The sequence below is a fragment of the Anarhichas minor genome, unplaced genomic scaffold, assembly GCF_050575085.1.
Source record: "Anarhichas minor isolate MPS153535 unplaced genomic scaffold, ASM5057508v1 ptg000010l, whole genome shotgun sequence".
Lineage (NCBI taxonomy): Eukaryota > Metazoa > Chordata > Actinopteri > Perciformes > Anarhichadidae > Anarhichas > Anarhichas minor.
Genome location: NW_027466456.1, coordinates 1,957,030 through 1,981,190, shown reverse-complemented (window position 1 = coordinate 1,981,190; position 24,161 = coordinate 1,957,030). Strand labels below are relative to the sequence as shown.

General features: G+C 47.6%; 1 protein-coding gene across 9 annotated transcripts; it reads left to right on the top strand.

Moving 5' to 3' along the window:
* Window positions 1–1,079: 1,079 nt before the first annotated feature.
* prrc2c (proline-rich coiled-coil 2C) lies at window positions 1,080–23,025 on the top strand. Of its 9 annotated transcripts, none has more exons than XM_076087464.1 (34): window positions 1,080–1,470; window positions 6,445–6,614; window positions 6,790–6,964; window positions 7,640–7,749; window positions 8,590–8,715; window positions 8,821–9,122; window positions 9,232–9,309; window positions 9,420–9,564; window positions 9,658–9,745; window positions 10,251–10,431; window positions 10,535–11,186; window positions 11,280–11,452; window positions 11,897–12,176; window positions 12,746–12,956; window positions 13,040–15,532; window positions 16,158–16,321; window positions 16,445–16,599; window positions 16,685–17,099; window positions 17,218–17,300; window positions 17,380–17,574; window positions 17,662–17,919; window positions 18,111–18,203; window positions 18,317–18,418; window positions 18,523–18,694; window positions 19,002–19,220; window positions 19,339–19,460; window positions 19,556–19,854; window positions 19,970–20,201; window positions 20,330–20,440; window positions 20,596–20,790; window positions 21,280–21,380; window positions 21,566–21,692; window positions 21,790–22,041; window positions 22,132–23,025. In XM_076087464.1, the coding sequence occupies exons 2-34, from the start codon at window positions 6,500–6,502 to the stop codon at window positions 22,384–22,386; spliced, it is 8,679 nt and encodes a 2,892-aa protein (XP_075943579.1). In that variant the 5' UTR covers window positions 1,080–1,470; window positions 6,445–6,499; the 3' UTR covers window positions 22,387–23,025. The 9 variants fall into 9 exon arrangements, with proteins under 9 accessions (XP_075943579.1, XP_075943578.1, XP_075943576.1 ...); XM_076087463.1 differs by having other exon boundaries at window positions 19,970–20,243; XM_076087461.1 differs by having other exon boundaries at window positions 19,970–20,243; window positions 21,256–21,380.
* Window positions 23,026–24,161: the final 1,136 nt, after the last annotated feature.

Genomic DNA, 24,161 nt, shown 5'->3' with positions numbered 1-24,161 from the left:
TAGAAAGTTTCTTGGTTTTGAGGTAGATAGAGAGATCAAATAAATAACCTGCATCGATCAATAATCAATGATGATTGTGGACAAATTTAAAAATGGACCTATCAGTCTTCAAACTAACCGCCTCTCGCCAACCACAGACGGACCCCGGAAGAAGAATCGTCCACGCGTGAATCGTTTGCATTTGGGTTGCCAGGTTTGGGGTTACCTATGAAATTAATGTTATCCGAGGGATGACAGAGATTTTACATTTGAGGATGTATTTATTTCATCTTTTTTTTAAATGTAGCTGCGTTTGTGTGGCTGCACACTTCAACACCTCAGTTACCAAACTGTAACCTGTGAATGTAACCGCTTTATAGACCTATAAATGTACACTACAGGTACCACTCGCACAATAATAGCTATTATAGACAACAATTGGCTTCATTTAGGACAACCTCGTTTAAATGAATCCAATCACTCTCCTCAACCCAAACGATACTATAAACAGTTGCAATTATTACTCCAGCCAACATAACAGTATTTATTAACAAATTAATATAACATTTCAATGTAAAATGTGTACAGAAGTGTATTCACACAGTGATTGTGACTTTATGAACAGTTTTATTACTGTGTGTTTTAATTGCCTCTTATTCGCTACTATTTAATATAGCTGCATATGCTTACTACATTTTATTATAATGTTTAGCCACCAACCTTAACAGAATGTATATTAACAAGAAATGGTTTTCTTTTTTGGGCTTTATAGAGTTAAATACATGCTTATCTATACAGTAGATCTACAAATGATTTAAATCAGAATAAGATTTATTGCCAAGGATTTATTATTCAAGGAATTTGCCATAACATAAATATAAGACAGAATGTTTACAATAAAAATACGGAAAAATATACTATAACCAATGTGTACAATATAACTAATTTGTACAATTAACTTTTTGTTAGAATGAAAGATCTGTACAGTTTTGTGCAGGATGCCATCGTAAGAATGTAGGTTGCGGTCTCTTCTCTGAATGACATATAGGGGGTTTCGGGTTTGCGAGGGGGGGATGAGACGATAAATCTGGCAACAAACGGTCTGCCATCTTTGATTGTGCGACAGGCCGCGGCGCGAGCGGGGCCTCACACACAACTAAGGAAAAAACGGTGTGACACGAGATAACGGGCGTGGATAGACACGGAACCACGAGACCACCGCGCACCGGCTCCCACAGTAACGGCCGAACACACGAGGACAGACCGGCGGCTTGAAACGGCGCCGAAGACACAGAAAAACTAGTCGCCGTGCATGTGGTGGAGCGGTTTGTTGGCAGTAGCTAACGTAAGCTAACCATCGTTAGCAGGCTAGCCATCTTTTGTAATCCGCCGGCCAGACACACGTTCGTCCACCTCAAACCAGGCCGACATCGGGATTCAAGTCGGGCCGCACATCAGCCGAGAGGACAAAGAAGGCACCGGCGGTGGCAGGTGGGTCTGCATATCGTGCGAGGTTAAAACAAATAAAATGATGGAAGTTTAGCCCCCACAGTAGCTGATGTGTTTGTGTTCACACCGCGCTAAGCTAGTGTTAGCATGCTTTTGGCCACTCAAGGAAAAGGGGGGGCTGAAAGTGGATGTGATGGCGACCAGCGAGAAACGAAACTGTGCTAAACGATGCAATGCTCTGCGGCCTGCTCTCGTAACTGTTTCTCATTCTACATTAAAAAAAATATATATGTTGTGTGTGTGTGTGCACATTTAAAGTGTTCTCGGAGACCGGTGTAGTGGAGTTCTGGGCGAAGTGGGCCTCTGCTCCCTGTCGGTATAGTTTGATTCGTGGAGAAGGATGGCCTGCAGACTCCTCAATCAGGGATTTACAGAAACATCACAATAGTGTAAATTAGGCTGGCATAACATTACGTTTTTTGTTTTCTTCTCGGGTGCTAAATGTGTTGGCGTTGAACTGAGATGTATTCCTCATTTTCATGATGTGCAGTCTTGCGTTCAGACTAGCACCGGGCTTTCCTTTTTCAGTTTCGATGTGTTGCAGATCCAACAGATGTGGTCTTAAAGGAGCACATTTGTACTGTGTGAGTCTGTACGTGTAGGAGCTGGGGAGGATTGGGAAGGGCTCTAAATGATTAATAAACTCCATTAGCAGATGTGGAAACCACCTGGTGGCTTACTAATTGGCATATATATATATATACTTGGTTCAGGATCTGAATAGTTATAGGGAGGATATTTGCATATATTGGCCAGTCAGTGACATGTTCTGATGAATATATCTAGTATCTTTTGGGGGGCTTTAGCAATGAGTTAAAGAAAACAACAGATGCTAATCATTTCTGTATTACGATTCTCTTCTCAATAAACCCGACTTTGACAAGATGGCTATCAAACGTAGTTACACACTGCATCAGTTAGTCCCCTAAAGTGTTCCCATGTGTCGAACTCAAATTGGCATTTCCAGCAACATATGTCTTTTGTCCCTTGAACCCAAGCATTTAAGCATCCAATAGGGAGGAAAAAACACACATAGCCACCCTTCAGTTTGTGGTGTGCTTATTGAAATTACTGACATCTCCCAAGGGAGACCATCTCAGTGGTATCGATTGCCTGCTGTTTGAGAACCACAATAATCTTAAGTGGCTTCCGATCCTCATCTTCTTCCATGCTTTTTGTCAGAAGAAGTTGTGTGCAATGAGCCTGATCAAAGTGAATATGAGTTGGTAGATGTTTAATGTGTGCTGTGCAGTTCAATTAATGGATATAGCAATGCATTTTTTTATCTACGGGCCAGTAATCCAGTATCTTTTTATATTTATGTCCACGGCCCACTTAGTATACTTATTTAATATGCAAACTGTAGTCTTATTGCTGTAACTTTGGCTAGTATAACTGAACTGCTAGAGCAGCAACAACAATGTTTACAGAAGATTTGTATCAATACTACTACTCTTATCAAACTAAATTTAAATGTATTTGTATTTTAAATACCACTCAACTGCTAGAGCAGTAACGGTAATGTTTACAGAAGCAAAGTCACTTTACAAACTCTGTAATATTTCACTGGAAACGAATCTTAAAATGCCGATAGATTAAGTAATATTCCTGAGTGAAGTTTATGAAGAGCACAGTCAGTCATTCCTCCCGTCTTCCTCGCTCCGCTGACGTGATTTACTGCCTGCAGGTACCGGCTGCTTTGTCTCAGCCAGCAGATACGTTTACAAGAACAACCCAAGCTAAGCTGTTAAGACTACATCCAGACAACTTTTGTTTTAATTATGCTTTTGCAATTTGCTATTGGCAGATCTTGTGCACTGTGGTTATATAAACTGGCTGAGAGACTGCGGACAGAGCAGTTTGAAACATCCCCCGAGCTACATGTTTATGCTCGTTGAACAGGTGTATTGATAAAGTATTGCATTGTGGCATTACAATAGAAAACCAAAAGGGACAATGAAATACAAGACTGCTCTTTCAGCAGCCATCATTTAGGCCATCGACATGCCTTCTCATTATGTGACTTAACTGTTGCATTAGACGGGTCAGAGCCATGACCCACTTTAAACAACAGATTTAGGTGCATTAGAACTGTACACACAAGTCATCTGAGCCGACCCGCTGGTTGAGTCTGGAATTAGGCTGGATCCTGCAATGGGCTATCGGGACATAAGACTGTATAAGCAGCACTCATTCACAGGCGTGCTACAGAGAAGAGAAGAATAGTTTGATTGTAATGGTATCCTGTATTAATAGTGAACTGCAGTCAATGATCCACGATCTGAACATAATGACCCTTCACTCAGTCCTGACACTCAAACTCAGACGGTCATAGCGTAGCATCCGCCAGCTCGGACCAAGGTCTGAAAACTATCCGGCTCCGCTCCATAGACTGTGATGCAGACGTTTCAGATTTTCTTAAATTTCAGGCTGGATTTTGAGCTGGTCATGCTTCAACGTTTAGCCTGGGATGCGTGTCATAGTGATACTATACGTTTCTAAATGTACATTTCTACATAAAAGCCTGTGGAGCTAACATTAGCAGTATGTTAGCACATCATTAACCACCGTTGGCCCTTCTGTGCTACGCTAGCTACTGAAGGTATATTGAATGTCACACGTGCTGCTTTAGCTTTCTATTAATTGGAACCGTGAAGAAAGACCTACCCGGCTTTACAGGAACAGTGTTCCTTAATTTCATCGTCTTCTGTCTGGATCTCCAGGTGATGTGCTGGTTCACTTTTAACACTTTAACACTATTTTTATCTTCTTGACCTGTGTACACGGCTGAATCAGTCTGACATCCTGGAGATGTATCCTTCAAACGCATATCGCAGACCCTTCTGTCTACTTCCCTCTGAAATCACTTTTCCCCCAACAATTTGATCATTTCTATTCATTTTGGCCATGGTCACTTAGCTCTGACAGCTTGATGGAGTAGCAGTGGGGAGCGGAGCTTAGCGAATGATCAATTTGGGGGGTTTTGCATAGAGGATGTAAAGGTCCAGTCTTTACACAATAAGGCATTCTTAAAAAATGGAGTTTAGAGTACTTAAAAATCAAAGTGTTCCTCCACACCTCCTGTCGAGCATCACTGCTGCGCATGACAATGCTGTACTAGAACCATTGATTTATAAAGATGATGAATGAGTCTGTTTCACTCGTCGATTTTTTTAATTAATTGTTTGTGATCAGTCTCCTCTGCCAAATACAGAAGCCACACAGCCACTACAGTTTCATCCATTTTAATTTTGTCTTTATTTTGTCGCTGTACATGGTGATCCACAAACATGTGTCCAGTGTACTCTGAAGTGGGCAGGTTTGTCATAGCACTTAGGTCGACGGATACTAGTTTGTCCGTGTTTTGGCCGAACAGACCGAGACCGGTGAAAACGCTAAAACATGTCGTCTCCTCTTCAGATTTCAAAGTGCCCGGCTTCATTGTCTTTTCCGACAGCTGGAGAGTGTATGTGCAGATTTTAAAGCCTCGGATGCATCAAAGTCGCCATTCCTCGTCTCGGCTTTCAGTGATCAGCAACCACTACCAGAACTGGAAAACTGTTGGAGAAGAAACTAAGCTAGAGTGTCTGTATAAGACCTGCACTGTCCCATTGCTTCGTTACTCATTTGAAGGGGTGCACATAAGCTACAACACGGAGCTCTACGTACTGTTAATGGACACTTAGGACGCCTGCTGCAGAGGCACAAAAGCTATTTGATGCACAAGTTAACACCAGTGTAAAGACGATGATGATGCCCTCACAATACATTTATACTACTGAACATAATCAAGTATCAGTTGAACTGGACAAATGAACTACTGAGGAGCTGTATTGGCTAGCATCACTACTCCTCTTTAAAGACATTTCTTATGATTTGGGCTCTCATTGGTAGGGCTGCCCCCTCTTAGTCCTCGTTCGTTTGTTAGTTGACTAAGGTTATTTTTCAATTCATGCAGAATTCATTATTTCAAATCTCTGGTAAACACAAGATTTAAAGTGGTGCTTTTGAGTGATTTCTTTGTGGAGAAACCCAGTTTTAGATTAAATCGATGAGTCGACAATATTGTATGAGTGTTTGTCGACTAAGAACTACTTCGGTCAAGGACTGACCTAATCATTGCACTTCACCGTATTTTACAAAATACGAGCCAGGTTGTTTAAAGGGCTTTTCCTTTAAGTGGATGTTCCAAGGCCAGGTTGCAGATAGTCTGAGCTCATCAGAGCTGTTGCCTCCCCCCAACACACACACACACACACACACACACACACACTGCTCCGTTAATAATAAATGACCCCTGTGTGACTTAGGAAAGACACTGCAGCCCCTGAACATGCTGTATCTCTGTCCATGGTGCTGCTCACTCTCATTCACTTTCTGCCTGCCTTGTGCCGCCCCCATACCACAATGCAATTGGAGTTTCGTCATTGGTGGACCAGATCAGATGGCGTTCAGTCTAGACTTATTAGACTTATGTCATGTGTGCAGGCCTCAAATCTGTAGTTTCACAAAGAAATTTAGGGGTTCTCCGATCCACCAAATCTGTATCGAAACAAATACTGACCGTATTAATTGAATCAGGTAGCGGCCAGACATGATCGATCCACAGTTCATAAAACTTAATAAAATTCAGTGTCTCCTGTCAGTTACATTCATGAAGTCACTGCAGGTTGGTGACTCACTGTCCTCGACTTACCTTCAATACAAATAATTCTAATGATTATTGCACTCTGCCCAAACTCCATGTGAGAGAGAGAGAGAGAGATGTTGCACCAAAGCATAGTTAGGTTTTTCGTCCTAAACCATTTGTCTCCAGAGGAGCAGATGTACGGCAGCTTTGTACACCAGCACCAGACTCTAAAGAGGTTCAGAGATATTTGTGATGGTTTAGTGTCCTGAGCCAACAACCTCCTCACCCTTTCTGTTCTTGTTTTTCCTCTCACCCCGGGTCTGTAGGAGGCTGGTTCTGGGGGCGAGGCCAGAGGACCAGACTCAATGAGTTTCAAGCGAAATGTCCGAGAAGTCAGGGCAAAGCACCAAGGCAAAGGATGGCAAAACAAAGTATGCAACCCTTAGCCTCTTCAACACCTACAAGGGCAAATCTCTGGAAACCCAGAAAACTGCAGGTAAGCCCCCACTATTGTCCCCTGTTAGTATTGAATGGAGTGTTGTTGCAGTAAATGTTTGTCTTCATTGAGTTCAGTTGAACGATGTCATATAATATAATCTTTAAGGATAATAAAGTGCTTTCCCTGGCCCTCTTAAAAACCGCTATATCTTGCTGTTCTCCTGCGTGTGAAGTGGCTGCTAGACATGGGCTCCAAAGTTTGGGCAAAGTTGCTGCCAGCCGGCGCATGCCCCCTCCGGCCAACCTGCCCAGTCTGAAGGCAGAGAACAAGGGAAACGACCCAAACGTCAACATCGTCCCCAAAGACGGTAGTGGCTGGGCATCTCGACCTGAGGGAGCGGAGGAGAGGTAAATTCAACAACTCGTGAACGTTTAGTGCATGAACAGACTGAAACTTTTGTCATAGCTCTTCTCTAAATGAAGGTGTATGTTCTGCACAACAGAGTAACTGGAAGCGTCTTAAGGCCGCGGCTACACTTGTCTTTTTAATGACACTTTTGTCATCCGATCACGTCAGGATGCATTAACGGTTAAGTTCGTACGCGTCGAGATCGGATGTAGCTCACATTGAAATCTGATCATCCAGACCACATGCAGAGGTGGCCCGGCTCGCATCGAGTTCGGATATCAGTGAGGTGTGGACTAAGGAGGACAATCTATTGTCTTTTCAGTGGATAACATAACTCAAATTTCTCCGAAAATAAGATAATTTTTTTTGAAAATTCTGTATTAAATGAGAAGATATATTTCAGTATATTTCATTAGTCAAGTATTTAATTCACACAAGAGTATACAAAACCCTATAAAATGACCTGAATCATGATAAGATTTTTATCCATATGGCCCAGTCCGAGTGTGGACAGCGTGTGGGCACAATCCGGACAATTTATAATCTCATTTTATAATCAACCGTTTCCTGATTTTGCTGTGTGTAACCACATCCTAAGATGGAAGAGTCTGTAAACCATGTTTCATGAGTGTTGTTAGAAACTATCCTGTTTTGTTTTTTTTTTTGCGCCACAGGCAATCGGAAACACCGCCACCCCCGATCAAACCACCAGTGATCCCGCCACCAGAGCCTTCTCTTGCGGCCAGCCGCTCCTGGGCCAACAGCAAGCCGACGCAGCCAGAGGGTAAATGTGCTCTTCACCTGCTCCCTATCCTGCGAACACTATCCTGTACGTTTCCTTCTTGTGTCCAAACAAACAGAGGAACTATCCACTGTATGTCTACAACACTCAAACATTACAGTCTGCATGGACCATCTGGTCTCTACTGAATGTGGTGATGGGTTGGTAAGGGGTGCCCTCCACCAGCTATTCTCAACCACTGGTGGGCCTCGTAGCGCCATCTAGTGGGCCACGGAGGTACTGCCAAATGGTTATATGAAAATATAATGACAATTTGGGGTAATTTACAAAGAATTCACATGCATAAAGAACGTAGTACGTTAAACAAAGCTACAAAATTACGACACATCAGGTCGAGACGAACGTGTTTTTCCACTTGGATAGTTAACGTTTCTGCCGATGCAGTGATACAAAATAGATTTTTTTTATTTTATTGTTTTACTAAAAAGTGACGTGGGAGACCACTGCGCCAGTAAAAGCTCCAAAGCCTGTGTGGAGGAAATATGACCCGGAATACATTGAAGCTGGATTCATAATGGCAGGCTGTGATGGCTGGGGGTCACCTCTATTGTAGTCATTACAGCTGACGACACACATTTGCAGCCCAGTTTAATTTTTCTCCTTTTTTGTCATGTTGTGTTTTTTTCTAATTCATTTTGAAAAGGTGATCCTCGGAAGTTGTTTTTTTGACAATCAAAAGTGGGCTTTAAGGTCAAAGTGCTTGAGAACCTCAGCTGTACGCCAACTGAGGATTAGACCTCTCAATGCTTCTCTGTGAGTCACTGTGTTACATTCAATCTTGGGATTTCTGTGCATTCCTAATGATGTGCTCGTATCGTACAGGTGCCCCTCGTGTGAGCAGCCATTTTCAACAGGAGTTTCCCAGCTTGCAGGCGGCTGGTGAGGCGGAGAAAGGGGACGAGCAGGAAGAGGAGCCTTATGGACCAGGCCCCAGCCTCAGACCTCAAAGTAAGGCCACACTCGTGCACGTAAACGTCCACTGGGCTCTGCCTGATGTTCGAGAACCAGAGGTGCTGTAAGTCAAGTTATAATTTTCTTCTCCTGTCGTGTTAGATGTTGGCAGTTGGCGTGAGGGTGGAGGCAGGAATTTGATCACCGCACCCAGCACTCCTGAGATGGACAACAAGGCTCCGGAGGAGGGTGGTACGGGCCTTGGTACCTCTACACCACCGGGGGAAGCTGAGGAGCCTGGACGAACCGTAACCACTGACGTTCAGAGGGAGAAGAGGGACGGCAGGGAGAAGTTGCCCCCGTCTGCCCCCCCTCTTCAACCTAAACTTAACGGGGGGCAGCAGCCTCCCGCTGGGGTGCCAACTCACTTCGACCCAGCTTTCAGGAGCATGATGCCACCCTACGTAAGTCTTAGTTTTATGTTCTGGACAGACCACATCACAGTTACAGTCTGTAGTTGTTGTGGTTATCTCGTCTTGAGCCTGCGTGATGATTCCCATCTTTGTCTTGTAGATGTTCCACGCTTATCCTCAGATGACTTCTGCTCCAGGGCAAGCAAACAGATACCCTGTTCCACAAGACGGAGCGAAGTGAGTTCCCGTCTTCATGGTTAACCTTGTATAGAGTTGAGTAAAAGGCAGTTGTTAGTTTTCCAGACCAGGTGCTATAATGTGCTTTCCTCTCTTTTTTCCCCGTGTTGGATGGTGAGGGGTCCTCGTCCAGTACGGCCCCAGCAGGGCCACCCTCAGTCCCGGCACCAGGACCCAGACAGACCCTCTATCATCAGCGCAACGGAACTTAAAGAGCTGGACAACTTAGACACCGATACTGATGAGGGCTGGGCAGGTTAGTAGCCATAACTTTGAACTTCAGTGTTAAACTACAATCGGTAGGCAAACAATATAAGTATCTATCAACCCTGTCCCTTCTGCTCTCCAGGAGCTCAGATGGAGGTGGACTACACCGAGAAGCTAAACTTCAGCGATGATGAGGAAAACCATGCTTCTAAGGAGAAAAGAGAAAACTGGTAAGTCAACACTTTGATTGTCTTGAATTCATTATTTAGCGTCTGTGGACATTTAGATCATTTAGACATAATTTAATGGAAAGAATTATTCATTCAACGTTCGATATAGTTACACTTTGCATTAAATATCTAAATCCCGATGGTATGACTTGATACGTGGCTGACAGTAATGCAATATTATTTGAAGTAAATGTACTAAAACTTGGAAAAACAAAGTAAACGTTTAGGCTCACATAGTCGATAAATTTGACATGTTTAGTAAATGCATTATGACGCTGACTCAAGAACAGGACAAAATATAATGGACATCCATAAATTGCAGATCGAACACCCTGTATGATGGATGATTTTATGTGCCAAATAGTTATTTAGTAGATGCAAAGTAAAAGGATTCAGAAATGATAGAAGTTGTCAAAGCCAATTTTATTTTTAGTGAGAGGTGTGCAACCTGAGGTTATTAAGAGAGATGGTGAACAGTTGGAATAACCTGTGACATTATTTTCAGGGAGTGGATGGGTAAAGTGGAGCGTATGCGATCCCGGCCCCCAGACGGTCAGGAGGGCTGGAAGGAAGGCACTGAGGACCGTGGGGCCAGTAAAACCCCATGGGCCGATGGTGATCCCAGAGCGCCATCACCTGGCATTATGGGGCAGTACAATAAGTCAGCTGCCCCACAGGACTACCAGGTAAAGCTGGATATGCGATACACAATCCTCTAATCATGTGTGCACTGTTTATTTACCAGCAAGGTGATGAGTCTGTATCTGTGCTCATTTCTCGATCCTCTAGGGCGCCAGTCGTTCTGTCGGTGGCGGAGCCCAACGTGTGACCAAACCACAGGCTGCAGCAGCACCCGGTGCCGACGAGGACCCTGAAGCCTGGCGACAGAAGCGCAAGAAGCCTCAAGAAGTTTCTGAAGCCGTAGAGCGAGCGAGGCGGCGGAGGGACGAAGAGGAACGGCGGATGGAAGAACAGCGGCTCGCCGCTTGCGCTGAAAAACTTAAACGTCTCAATGAAAAACACCGCCCGGCGAATGAGAGCAAATCTCCTCTTCCTCCGACCACCAATGATGAAGAGGAAGCTGTCCAAGAGGAAGAGTCCTCATCAGCTCCCGCTCGTGTATCCAGTCCAGAACCTTCGATCCCAGTTTCACAATCGCAGGCCCCGATCGTGGAAGCTCCTGTAGCCGAGATGGTGGACCAAGACGAGGAGAGGGTGGAGCGAGAACTAGAGAGCGTAGAACCAACTGTAGAGGAGGAGGAGGAGGTGCTCTTGCCTCGCCAGCCCAGCCCCCCCGTCCAGATACCTGTGGCCGTAGCTCCAGAGCCCGTGAGCGAGGAAGAGAGCTCCTCGGTTGAGGTCGTCCCGCTGATGGAGGAGAACCAGGTAGACGGGACAACAGTGCCTATCCGAGACTATTTCAACATAGAGGACAACAGAGGTGAGCTAGCTTGCGTGTACATGATCGTTGTACAGTTACGACTGACTGCCATTCTTTCAGTCATTGATGCCCATTGGTTTTGTCGTCCTGCAGTGGATGAGCCCCACCTGTCTCTGCCTCACATGGACACCCCCAGTGGTGAGGAAGTCCCTGTGGCACCACCACAGCTGGAAGGAGAAGCAGCAGCTGCTATGCGTCCCTCTCTTACCTCAGGCTATTCCAAACAGTTTCAGAAGTCTTTACCGCCTCGTTTCCTCCGACAGCAGGTAAGGACTTCCACATCTGGCTTCTTCAGTCAGTAACTGCTCGCTGAATCGTAATATGTGGGTGTGTCAGCGACTAGAGGTCTAGTAGGGGACTTGATAATGAACATTAGTGTTTACACTTTAAAATTAACATAAGAAAAGAACATTAAAGGTTAATTACATCTTTCCACAGAGGACATGTTGACTTTATACAAGTACAGGTGTACATCAGTGTATTACTGTGAAATATTCAAAAAACTAGGCTACGGTGCTGTCACATATTTGCTTGGGTCGGAGCATTTAGTGATCATAGGTGGCAAATTTCAAAGCAGTGTGTTGTCCGATCAACCAGATATAACTTTCATAAGACGACCTCTTTCTTTTGATGTAGTGGATACCATTAAAAGCAAACTATCTTTATTGATCTTAACTTTTCTTTGTTACTCTTTCCTGTTGGTCTTGTAGGAGCAGATGAAGCAGCAACAATGGCAACAACAGCAGCACCAGAGTGGGGGCTCTGTGTCTCCCTCAGGTGGTGCTGGAGGTGGTGGCGGCGGCGGCGGCGGCATTCCAGCTCCGCAGCAGCAACAACAACACCGCTCCATGTATCAGCCCATCGGCCCCCACCACCAGCACCTGGCCTCCATGGGGTTTGACCCCCGCTGGCTCATGATGCAGTCCTACATGGACCCCCGCATAATGTCGGGACGTCCTCCCATGGACATGCCAACTAACATTCACCCCGGTAAGAAGTTATGTGGATAAGAATTACAGAGTGTACGAGTATCTTTGTTGACAAGCTGACAGATGTGCCAGACGACCCGTTTATGCCCGGCAGCTCGTCGGCAGATTTTTTTTCCGCTTGTCGCTCACGATTCACAGCAGAAATAAAAAGGGGAAATTATATTTTGACAGTATATTGACATACCAGCAGCGTTACAACAGTTTCAATGCGTATATCTGTATAACGTGTCAGATGTGAAAAAAGTTATTTTATTTTTCACACCTCCTGTTTCAAAATAAGAGCCATCTAACGTGTTTATGTCGATGGAATCCCTTCATTTGTTAACACAAGGCTTTTATTCTGAAGTATTTGCAGGACAGTGTTGTGGAAAATGCAGTAACTTGCATGGCTCAATAGATTAATAGAGTTTTTAATTGTTGTATTGTCATTATTTACGAATAAACTCAGGCTTTTCCCCCATTTTCTGTCTAAAATAGACATAAATAGCATTTAAAATGTAATGAAAAACATTTTGGCCATTATGAAAGGAAAACCTGGGCGTTAACGTTAGTCTGTTTTGTCGTCTCCAGGGAGAATGCCTCCTAAGCAGATTGTGCGCAGAGAGCCTGGTGACAACTCCAGCTCCAGCTCTGACTCCTTCGACCATTTGACCCGACCGATCCGTGACCACGGCCTGCCGTCAGACTCGCGCATGGTTTGGGGATCGGACCCGTACCCACAGTCGGAGACGCTACCGTCTGTAACTCCCCCAAAAGGACGGGATGATAACAAGGAGCCGAGGTAAATAGAAGTACATGACATCATAAGAAAAATCTTTTATTTTCTGCACATGCCTATACCTAATGACAATTGTGTCTCTACAGGATGGACTCTGCTTTGGATCTGGACCGGGGTCTCCCAGCGATGTATCCCCAGGACCACAGTGCATTGGACTCTAATAAAAGTAACTTCTTCCAGGACCCTACAGAGTCCCTGTCAGCGTTTACCCAGGACCCAGAGGACCCGCCAGGGCCTCTAGACGGCGTCCCCGTAGGCTCAGCCTTTGATGCTGAGGAGCCGGGCCTACCCAGTGGGGAAGAGGTAGAAGCTCTTGGTCAGGCTATGCTCCAGAGGAGTGTGTCCCAGGGCTCCAGCCACTCCCTCAAGCTGGATGAGCCCATGTTTGATGGGCTATCCCTGGGTACGAAATCTCTAGAGCTACAGGACACGGGAGAACAGGCTGATGATAAGCCCCAGAATGAACTCTACCCCCAAGCTGCGGTGACTAGCAACAGGGCTACACCTCCTGCTGATGGATTACACAAACAAGAGAAGCTGCCTCTGCCAGCTTCTAGCAAGCAGAAAGCTGAGCTGCGCTGGGCTGCTAGATCAGGCGCCGGACGCAGAGAAGGACCAGGGGGAGAGAGACCCGTCCGCAGGTCTGGGCCAATAAAGAAGCCTGTCCTAAGGGACATGAAAGAAGAGCGAGAACAAAGAGAAGAGAGAGAGAAGCGTCACGAGAGAGGGGAAAGAGGGGAGAGACTGGAAAGAGGGGAGAGACTGGAAAGAGGGGAGAGAGGGGAAAGAGGGGACCGGTCCAAAAAGGATCAGCCATCCAAACCTCCTTCTGCAGCTGCTGCTGTGTCTGAGGGCTCCAGACCTCAGGTTGAGGGCAAGAGAGAAGCGGCTGAGGCCGAGGAAACACCGACTGGCCATCAGAGAGTCAGAGACTCCCAGCCTTCAACTGGGCCTCCCACCTCTTCCTCTCAGGAAGAGAAAGTAGACAAACCGCCCAGCAGTGACAAACACCCGGAACCCAAACTGCCCCCCAGGAAAGAGTCCAATCTTCCTCCACGTTCCTACCGGCGAGAGGAGAGGGAGCGGGAACGTGAGAGGGAGAAGGAAATGGACAGAGACCGAGATAGAGATAGAGAGTGGCCTGCCGACCCAAATTTCAAAGCACGCGGTCGAGGGGAGTATTACGCCAGAGGACGGAGCTACCGGGGAACTTACGGCGGCCGAAGCAGGGGGGGTCGTGGTCGAAGCCGAGCAGAGTTCAATTACAGAGAGCCCCGTTCACGCTCTGATTTACCTTCTGTTGGAGGCGCTGCTGCCTTTCGCAACAGGGAAGAAAGCGAAACGCGCAGCGAGAGCTCAGACTTTGAGGTTATACCAAAACGTAGACGGCGCCGTGGTTCAGACACAGATTCTGAAAGTGAAGGTGGGAGAGAGTCTGCCAGTGATACTGGACCGTCTGACCGTGAGCCGAGCACCAAACCTAGCCATCCATTGAGACGAGAGCTCCCTGGGGAGCCCCGGCCTGGGCCCCACAAGCCAGGCTTTGGACCTCCTCACATGGGGGAAAGAGTTGGACCCAGAGGGGATGATGACGGCAGACCCAAGCCAGGATTCCTCCTGAAAGGAGAGCCTTCTCGGCGAGGAAGAGGAGGATTATACAGTAGACGAGGTGGAGCAAGGGAGCGCGGCGGCCCTCGCTCAGGCCCTCTCAGACGGCCAGGAGCTAGAGAGTCCTCTTCTCAGTGGCCCTCTAGACCCATGGAGACATTCAGGCCTGAGGACACCGAGTCCACCTCAAGATATGACAATCCTGCAGCTGACCGACGACACCCACGGTCTGATGGCAAGAGATTTGGAGACATGGCTCCCCAGAGTAGTAGAGAAAGGCCTCGTCGGTCCAGACCAGCGCGGCCCCCGAGGCAAGACAAACCTCCCCGCTTCAGGCGCTTGAAGGAGCGGGAGGCTGCAGTGTTAGCTAATGGAGAAACAGCCCCAAGTCCCGTCCCTCTACTCCCAGTGCCTGCTGTCTCTAGCTCTGCCCCGGCCCCCATCTCGTTCTCCCCGACCCGGTCTAGAGCTCCAGGAACCTCGGTCACTGTGCCTGCTGAAGTGGCAGCCGCTACGTCAGCAACCGACTTGTCCTCTCCTACGGATGCACCCTTGCCTGAGACCAGCAGCCCCACCATCGCTGCAGCTGGCACCAAGTCCCCTGACTTGTCCAACCAGAACTCTTCGGATCAAGCCAATGAGGAATGGGAAACTGCGTCTGAGAGCAGCGACTTCAACGAAAGGAGAGAGCGAGAAGAAAGGAAAGGAGCACTGGAGGCCGCTAATGAAGCAGCCGCTGCCTCGGCCCCGGCTCCTGCACCCCCTCAGGGCTCTTTGACCCCCAATAGAAGCCCTCCCGATGGAGGTGTGACTCCAAGACGCGAGGGGGCTCCCGCAGCCAAGAGGAGTTTCTCAAGTCAGAGGCCTACAGAGAGGCAGAATCGTAGAGGCAACAGCGGACCCAAACCGAGCCGGAGCTACGCAGGGGTCAAGGGGGAGAGGAGGGGAGGGGCCAAAACCGGCCGCAAGGGGTGAGTTTTGAACAATCGAGCTTTTGTGTGTTGTTAAGCATTTACTTTGTCTGCTTACATTAACACTTAACACAATGAAGCTGCCTCAATGAACAGTGTGCAGTAGAATAATACTGGAGGTTTATTCACCCACAATAAACCTTTTGTGTGGTGTTCTTCCTCATTAAGTGCATTTCACTAGTGCAGAAACTACATGTATCAGGAAGCTCTTGCCGATATTGCCTGTCCAAGTTGACTTTGGCTGTTAAAAGGATTCTCCGCTTGGTTAGGTTACTTTATTCAAGTGTCCATCAAAGTGTTAAAAATAGCTAAATGTGTGGTAGTATTTTTAGACTCCAATTGTACCTTGACAGAAGCATTTGAACATTTTCTCTCTTCATCTATCTGGTGCATCAACACTCGAGCCGTTCATCGTCTACTTCACTCAAAGGACGGTTAACAAAAGAGGCCTTTTTTTTTTTTGCACAGTTCTCGTATCATTACAGAATTAATTTACATTTTAAGTGTTTCAGGCTCCTTCACCACTTCACTGTTGTTCTCACCAACATTAAAATGTGTCGCGTAGTCTCTCTTTTGGGCCTTTATTTTTCTCTCTGTCCCTAACATGCGTCTCTGATACAAACAGCCCTGCGGCCCAGCAGAACTCAGAAGGTGGAGCACAAACAGCTGGAGGAGCGTCCCAGAGGCCTACAAAAGACCAGTCCGGCCGGCGCAAAGAGGAGGCCAAACAGGCCGCTAAGAAGCCCAAAGAGAATGCTCTCTCTCAGTTTGATCTCAACAATTACGCCAGTAAGTAACAGTTATACTCTGACACTCTTTTTCTTGCTGCTAAGCCAGGAACCTACACTCAGCTCTTGCTGATCATGACATTGAATGTAAATGTCTCGATCCGCTTTTGTCCCGTCACTGTAGGTGTTGTGATCATTGATGACCACCCTGAGGTCACCACCACAGAGGACCCACAGTCCAACACCAACGATGACGGCTTCACTGAGGTGGTGTCCCGCAAGCAACAGAAACGCCTGCAGGATGAAGAGAAACGGAAAAAGGAAGAGCAGACGCCTCAGGTAAGAGGGGGGGCTTTCACCACATCGTTAAAAACAGCAATGCAATACTTTGACACAGTATAATGTACATATTCTGTTCCTACAGAACTGGAGTAAAAAAGGCTCTGGTGAGAAGGGCAGAGGGGGCGGAGGAAAGCTGCCACCAAGATTTGCTAAAAAGCAGTCATCCCAGCAGCAGCAGCAGCAGCAGCAGCAACAACAACAGCAGCAGCAACAACAGTCCTCACAGTCTCAGCCTCCTGCAGTCCCTACACCTCAGGCCCCACCACAACCCCTCATTTCTGCTCCCCAGCATCCTCACCTCGCCCCCTCCCAGCCCACCGCATCCCCCCAGACTCTGGAAGGAACAGTGGCTCCACTGCCCTCCATCCCCGCTGCCACTGTGGACTTTACCTCAAAGAGTTTACCTCCCGCGCCTGCGCAGACGCACATCACCCTGGGTACAGAGCTGTGGGAGAACAAGGTGGCGGGCTGCACTGTCCTTCCTGATGTCAAGAAGCGTGAGTGGATTCTTGTTAAAAACAATGTCTTAAATTTGTCTCGGTTCCTGAATCTTGTGATGCAGGAGGGGATTTATCAGCCAGCTCTGGTCTGACACATGTAATGTGTTTATTCCAGTTGGTCCAATCAGCCCTCCCCAGCCACCTTCTGTGAGTGCCTGGAACAAACCTCTTACCTCCTTTACTGGCGCTGTCACTGAGGTATGTTGAACACGCCCGGCTCCTTTTGTCCAGCGTGTCCTTTTGGCTAAATGATAAACCTTCAAATGTGTCGTTTCAGGGTGTGAAGCCTGGATCAGAGGTCGGTGTGGAATTGGCAATAGACTGTATTCAGTTTGGAGCGCCGTCGTCTGCAGGCAGCACCGACAGTGATGGAGTTCCAGCGTTGCTAGAAACGGTCTCTGAAAACAAACTCCCTGCTCCCAAAGAACAGAGACAGAAACAACCTCGAGCTGGCCCGATCAAAACACAGAAGGTAGCTCAGCCGTGGAGGAAACTCGCTGTTTGAACAACACTCATTCCTATGAATTCATTTAAATATTGAATCTCTCCTTCTCTCCAGCTTCCTGAAATGGAACCAATGGAAACCAAGGAGTACAAGCCAGGTCCCATCGGTAAAGAGCGCTCTTTAAAGAACCGCAAGGCCAAAGACGCACGTGGAGGAGAAGGGGAGGGGATGGAGGGAGGAGTCCCTGGAGGAGTTGTCAGTAGAGCCACAGACTCCAGTCCTCCCACCAGTGACACCACAGTACCAGAGCTGGGAGGAGACTTCGAGGGCATGATCACAGTCCCCTCAGCGGAGTACAACAGTAACTCTAAGGTACGTCGGTGTCACATGAGCACACAGCCAGGCTTTAAATACAGAACAATTATTCACATTTCTGCCCACTTTTGACAGCCCTACATTGTTCCTTTTAGGCTGTTAATACACCGAGCCCTGAACCCTGTACGCTTTTAAGTAGTATTTCTGCATTATAACATGTGTGCTGAATTTATGTCTTTCCCTCTCAGGAGTCTGTCACTGACTACACCACTCCCTCCTCCTCACTGGCTGACAGTGTTCCTACAGGAGTGAACAAAATAGAAGAGAGTTTGGTGGCAAGTGTGAGTACACGTCCTTGTTTTGTACAGCTTTTTTTAAATATTTGAAGAGATCACACTTGCCATAATACCGATGCTTTAATCCTAAACACTGGGGTGTCTTTGATGTGTTTCAGGTGGCGCTACCGCACTCATTGCCGCTTCCTCGACGAGAGACCCTGCAGCAGAGCTCCAGCCTCAGCACCGTCTCTCCCGCTACCGTTGACCTAACACTAAAGGTACGTAGAGAAAGTTAAAGTTGTTTTGAGTGGGCTGTCCCGCTACAAAAACGTTTCAGTGAAACATAAATCCGAGCGTTTCTTTCTTTCTGTCTCCTCCTCAGATGGAATCGGCTCGTAAGGCGTGGGAGAACTCCCCGAGTCTGGAGAAGAACTCTCCGGCCACTTCCTCTTCCTCCCCCATCACCTCCTGTGCGTCCTCGTACTCCACCTTCTCCTCCGCCTCCATGCCGCAGATCCCCGTGGCTTCTGTCACCCCCAGCACCTCACTGTCAGGTAACATGACCCCAAATTAGAAGGGGGGGTTGTATGAGGTAATCCATAGTCGGTGTATCACCTACAGTAGATGGCACACCCCAAGTTCTGAGAAGGAGAGTACCAGCTCGGAGCAAAGCATTGTTCTGCTGTGGACGTATTTTAGACACCTAAAAATGTTTAGAATGTTTTCTGTAACGGTGCTTGTTGACACCTTGTTTACCGCTGACATTCTGCAGTACACTGACTTTGTTTTGGGATTTCCCCTTGTGTGAGGCCTCCTTTGTGATCTCTTGTATTCACCGTGTGTTCATCTCCACCCCTGCAGGTGCTGGCACCTATACGACGTCATCGCTCAGCACCAAGACCACCACGGCCTCTGACCCCCCCAACATCTGCAAGGTGAAGCCCCAGCAGCTGCAGGGTGGAAGTCTGTCCTCCAGCAGTAGCAGCAGCAGCAGCAGCTTCTCTCAGCTGGGCTGCGTGCCGACCCTCCTGGCCCAGCAGCAGCAGACCCCACAGGTGTACGTCTCTCAGTCTGCAGCAGGTGAGAGACGCATGGCACCGAATCAACATATTCATCCACCTATCTATTTTTATTTGTAGATATTTAGTTTTGTATTTTAAAGACTAAATAGCTAATATTGAAACCCATGTCTGTCGAGGTTCTGCAGCTCAGATTCCAGCTTTCTACATGGACACTAGCCACCTCTTCAGTACCCCCCACCCTCGCTTGGCTCCTCCCTCCCTGGCGCAGCAGCAGGGCTTCCAGCCCGGCATCTCACAGGTACGGTTTTGTGTTTCAGCAACATGCTGCAGGAATGTTTGTTTTTTTAATGTTGGAGGTAAAACTACCTGCGTTTCTTCTCCACCTTTTTGTAGGCGACAGCAGTGCAGCAGATTCCCATCCCTATCTACGCTCCACTGCAAGGTCAGCCGCAGCACCAACACCAACATCAGCCGCAGCACCAACACCAACATCAGCCGCAGCACCAACACCAACATCAGCCGCAGCACCAACACCAACACCAGCCGCAGCACCAACACCAACATCAGCACCAACACCAACATCAGCATCAACACCAACACCAACACACACATCAGGCTCAGCTCGGACTCAGTGCTGGTCCCCCAGTCTCCCAGCAACAGGACCTGTTCAGCTCCTCACTGCAGCCTTACAGGTAACTCTCAACACTGCACTCGTATTCTGTTCTCTGCTCCAACACGCTCAGTACTGCTGAACCGCCAGTGTGCCGTTGTTCGCTCATCCGATCCCACGTCCTGATCCGTCCTCAGGTCTCAGCAGGCGTTCATGCAGAGCAGCCTGTCGCAGCCCTCCATGATGCTGTCGGGGCCGTCGCTGCACAGCTATGCCGGCGTCCAGGCGTCTGAGCTCGGCAAGCCTCAGTCTAGTCTGGCCTATCAGCAGGCCTCCTCCACCCAGCACATTCCCATTATGTTTGAGCCGCAGCTCAACCAGCCCTCCGGCATGGGAGGCTCCCAGCTCATTGACACGCACCTGCTGCAGGTAACCAGTCTGCACAAAGGATCTGTCCCACTCAGCCTCATGGTATTGACCAACGCCTTACTGACCCCTACATTTATTTGTTAATGTGTTTGTGTGTTCCATCTGACATATCTGTGTCTGTGCTTCAGGCCCGACAGGGGATGAGTCAGCATTCTAACATGTACTCGGGACAGGTGCAACAACACGGCCAGAGTAGCTACTACAGCAACACCCAGTCGCCCAGCTCTGCAATGCAGCAGGTAACCTGCATGCAAACATAAGTTTATAAACCTCTTATATCGCTTGTGTTGTGTTAGTGGTTAAACAAAGACCTTAATCCAGTGGTTTAAAGCAGCAAAACTTCCTTTTGATTGGTGAATGATTTGATCGTTTGCGTGTCTTAATCTCTCTCCAGATGACGGTCTCAATGCCCAGCTCCCAGCTGTCCCTGTCTAACTTTGGCTCGGGTGGAGGCCAGCCCCTCCTGGCGCTGCCTCCCACTCCTCCCCAGGCCCAGCCCCCCAACATCAACCGGCAGCCCCCGGTCTCCCAGCCATACCGAGGCATCATGGGCCCCAACCACAGCATGATGCAGCCTCCGACCAGCAAGGTACTGTCGTGCTGCTATTCTCAACCACTGGGAGTCATTTAAAGCGAGCTGTTCTTATATCTAGATAGTTCAGCACTAGCATGAATACAAAATGTCATTAAAATGCATAATTTCAGAGACTTTTGCATATCATCACAATACATCAAGTAGAGTTGTTGGCTAGCTACTGTTCCCTCGTATGAAGTGAAACAAAATGTGTTTAACCAGAGAGTGATGTGGGAGACGACGCTACTCTAGTAAAAACTCCAAAGCATGTAGTGATGAAATATGAACACATTAAATATGACTTTATAATGGAGGGGTGAGGGTAAGCTGAATATGTATCCAGGTCATTACAGCTGGCAGTAGCGTCAGACATAATCCTTTTTAAAGACTCTGAATTGTGCCTAAAGATGAGAGGTTGAGAACCCTCCTGTAGTGTGAATCTCTTGCTGATTTAGATTTCTAAAGCTGGAGTTGGAACAGTTTTTGTGTGTGGACACTTTGCAGATGGACATGGATCTGAAACTCTTTGGCAGTGGGATGGATGTGAAGCCCGGAACCCCTCCTATCGGCGCCCGGAGCACCACGCCCACCTCCAGCCATTACAGGTACCCCCTATAGATTCACATCGGACACGAGCAACGCGTATACAACAAATGTCAATGTGTGTACACACGCAGCACCAAAAAGTCTGTCATTTCTTTTATTCATAAGATGTTTGTCGCCAAGTCAGCACTGTATCTAGTTCGGTTCATGTGTTATTTATGATGATCGTTTCCTCCTCCGCCTGCAGAGCGAGCTCCACGTCTCCCAGCAGCCAGTCCAGTAAGATCAACAGCATGCTGTACCAGAAGCAGTTCCAGGCTAGCTCTGCCGGCATGAGGATGGCGCAGCACTTCCCTGGCCAGTTCAACCCACAGGTAGATTAATCTCACCTGTATTTAGATGGATTGGTATCAGCATGAAGGTTAAATGTCAAGCATCCATTTATTTCCCGTTTCTTCCTCTTCATTTCAGATTCTGTCTCAGCCCAACATCGTGTCTCCTCTGGTTCGACCTCCTCACGTTAACTCGTTTGCTGGAGGCATCCAGCGCTCTCCCATGGGCCCCCCGATGTCGCCCAATATGGGAGGTGGTCTCATGCCCCATCCCCGCCCTCTGCACCCTCAGCACCCACAGCACAGCCAGCACCCTCCCAGAGGACCTCCCGGTCCCTCGCTTGCTCCCAGAGGCACGCAGGCGGCTATGAAGGCTGAGCAGGACCTAAAGGTCTGGTTCCCCGTTTTATCAGACGATGAAGTAATCTTTCAGTGATTGGTGGCTTTGGCTTATTTTGATCGTGTCTTCATCACTCTGCAGGCAAAGCAGCGGGCCGAGGTGCTCCAGGCCACTCATAAGTTCTTCTCGGAGCAGCAGCAGCTCAAGGCCGCCCCGCAAGTCAGCAAAGTGTCGCGGCTCGATCAGGGGGGGAAACCCCCGCTCGACGCCTCCGCCCCAATCCACCAGGCCATGGGCGAACGCCCGGATCCCGACAAACCCCCCATCTCCTCGGCCAAGCCCGTCCGGACTGGCCCCATAAAACCGCAGGCCATCAAACCAGAAGAGGGCAAGTAAAGAGCGGCAGAACCCTCTTCAGATGACAATATGAATGGATGGGAGAGAGAGGATCGAGCCCCTTTCACTCAGTCACCGCCTCATATCAGCCCTGGGGGGGGACAGTGTGGGGGGGGGGGGGGGTGAGTTAATGGTGGAGGAGGCACCGCCTACACATAATCCTCCTCTTTCTTCCCCTATCTTGTCCCACTGTAGGTGGCAGCATTTTGAGTCCATCATATTTAGAAGCTGATTTAAAATGGCTGCACAAGTTGTTCCATAGAAATCTACTCAGACGGTAGATCAGAGGAGAGTTGGAAAGAAAATTCGAAAATGAGATTTGCTGCTGAGTTTGCCTTTTTTTTTTTTTTTTTATAGCTCTTGATTTCTGTTGCCATTTTTTTTTTGGTCACCACCACCCCCCACCCCCCCCAGATAGGATCGCGCATATTATAGGACAACGCTGTTTTTGTTAAATGAAAGAATCAGTTTTGTTTTTTTGTGTAGTTGAAACAATCTTGTTAAGGAGATGTCATTTTAGCGAAGCACTCACATTTCATCCACGGTCACCGCACACAGACGTGCAATCAGAAACTTCTCGTCTATTTTTTGTGTTTTTACCAGAACGGAAATGTGAAAAATTAAAGCAGTTGATTGAAATGAATGATTTTTTGATTTATCGATAAGTCTGCCCGTGAGCTTATGCTCCTGCCTTCTGCTCTCATCTCCTCGCCTGAGAATTACTGATGTGTTGGGATGCGTGTGTGTTTGTGGCATCGTAGCTGGACTCTCCTGTTTATCTGGCCAAAGGTTAAAGCAGCGCAGAGAAGACGTCACCGCCTTTTGTTTTTGGGGGATTTTAAGGAGTTCTGATTGGACTTTACAGGATCACTACATAAAGCTACTCTCACACACTCATTTCACTGCTTCCTTGCTGTCACACAAACACGCACCTATACACACTTCACTGTAAAGCACCCAGGCCTGCTGCTATTGACTGATTTCAGTGCCCTTAGCTAGAGAATAGCTGCAGGATAGGGCTATTTTAGAGGAATAGAAACGGTGAGGAGTTAATGGGTGAAACGGTAGAAAACTCAAGTGTGTGTGTGTGTGTGTGTGTGTGTGTGTGTGTGTGTGTGTGTGTGTGTGTCAACCCTCACGAGGATGGAGAACAAGGAAAAAAAAAACGAAAAGCCTCAAGTTCAGAAGCGTTTAAGCAGAAGGACACTTATTGTTTAGTTGTCTTTACTGATGAGAGCAATCAGCGCTGTGTTCTGTCTCCGCCTCACCTCCGCTGGCTGTCCCACCCACAATGCTTTCATCTCGGGGTTGTGGCGACGAGGGCCCTTCAGAAATGTACAGTAGTATGCACCCTGGGGTGGGGGGGGCGTCCTCCTCACCTCTACCCGAGCCGGGGGGAGAAAGAGTCCTTTCTTTGAAGGATGGATGAGGGAGGGAGGGAGGGAGGGAGGGAGGGAGGGTAATGATTTTGTTTTTGTTGAACTTGTACAGGGGTTTCATCGCTGTATTAAAATATGTACGGTCTTATTTACATTCTCTTGGTTTGGTTACAGAAACTAATAAAATAATATACTGTTGAGATGTTTGTCAGTGATGCCTGGTTTGTACTTTCAACAGTTTCATTTATTTTGATCTACATCAGAATTAATATTTGGCACAGATCACATCTCACCACTAGGTGTCACTACAACACTTAACATGGAGGAGGAAAATCTAGTTCCTAGTTCTTTTAAAGGGATCATCAAAAGGTAACAAATATCAGTGGTTATGAATCA

Coding starts and splice junctions, on each gene's coding strand:
- prrc2c (XM_076087456.1), top strand. CDS start 6,500: ATGTCCGAGAAGTCAGGGCAAAGCACCAAGGCAAAGGATGGCAAAACA. Junction 12,957..13,039: donor GATGATAACAAGGAGCCGAG/GTAAATAGAAGT, acceptor GTGTCTCTACAG/GATGGACTCTGCTTTGGATC. Junction 18,204..18,316: donor AAGAGAGTTTGGTGGCAAGT/GTGAGTACACGT, acceptor GATGTGTTTCAG/GTGGCGCTACCGCACTCATT.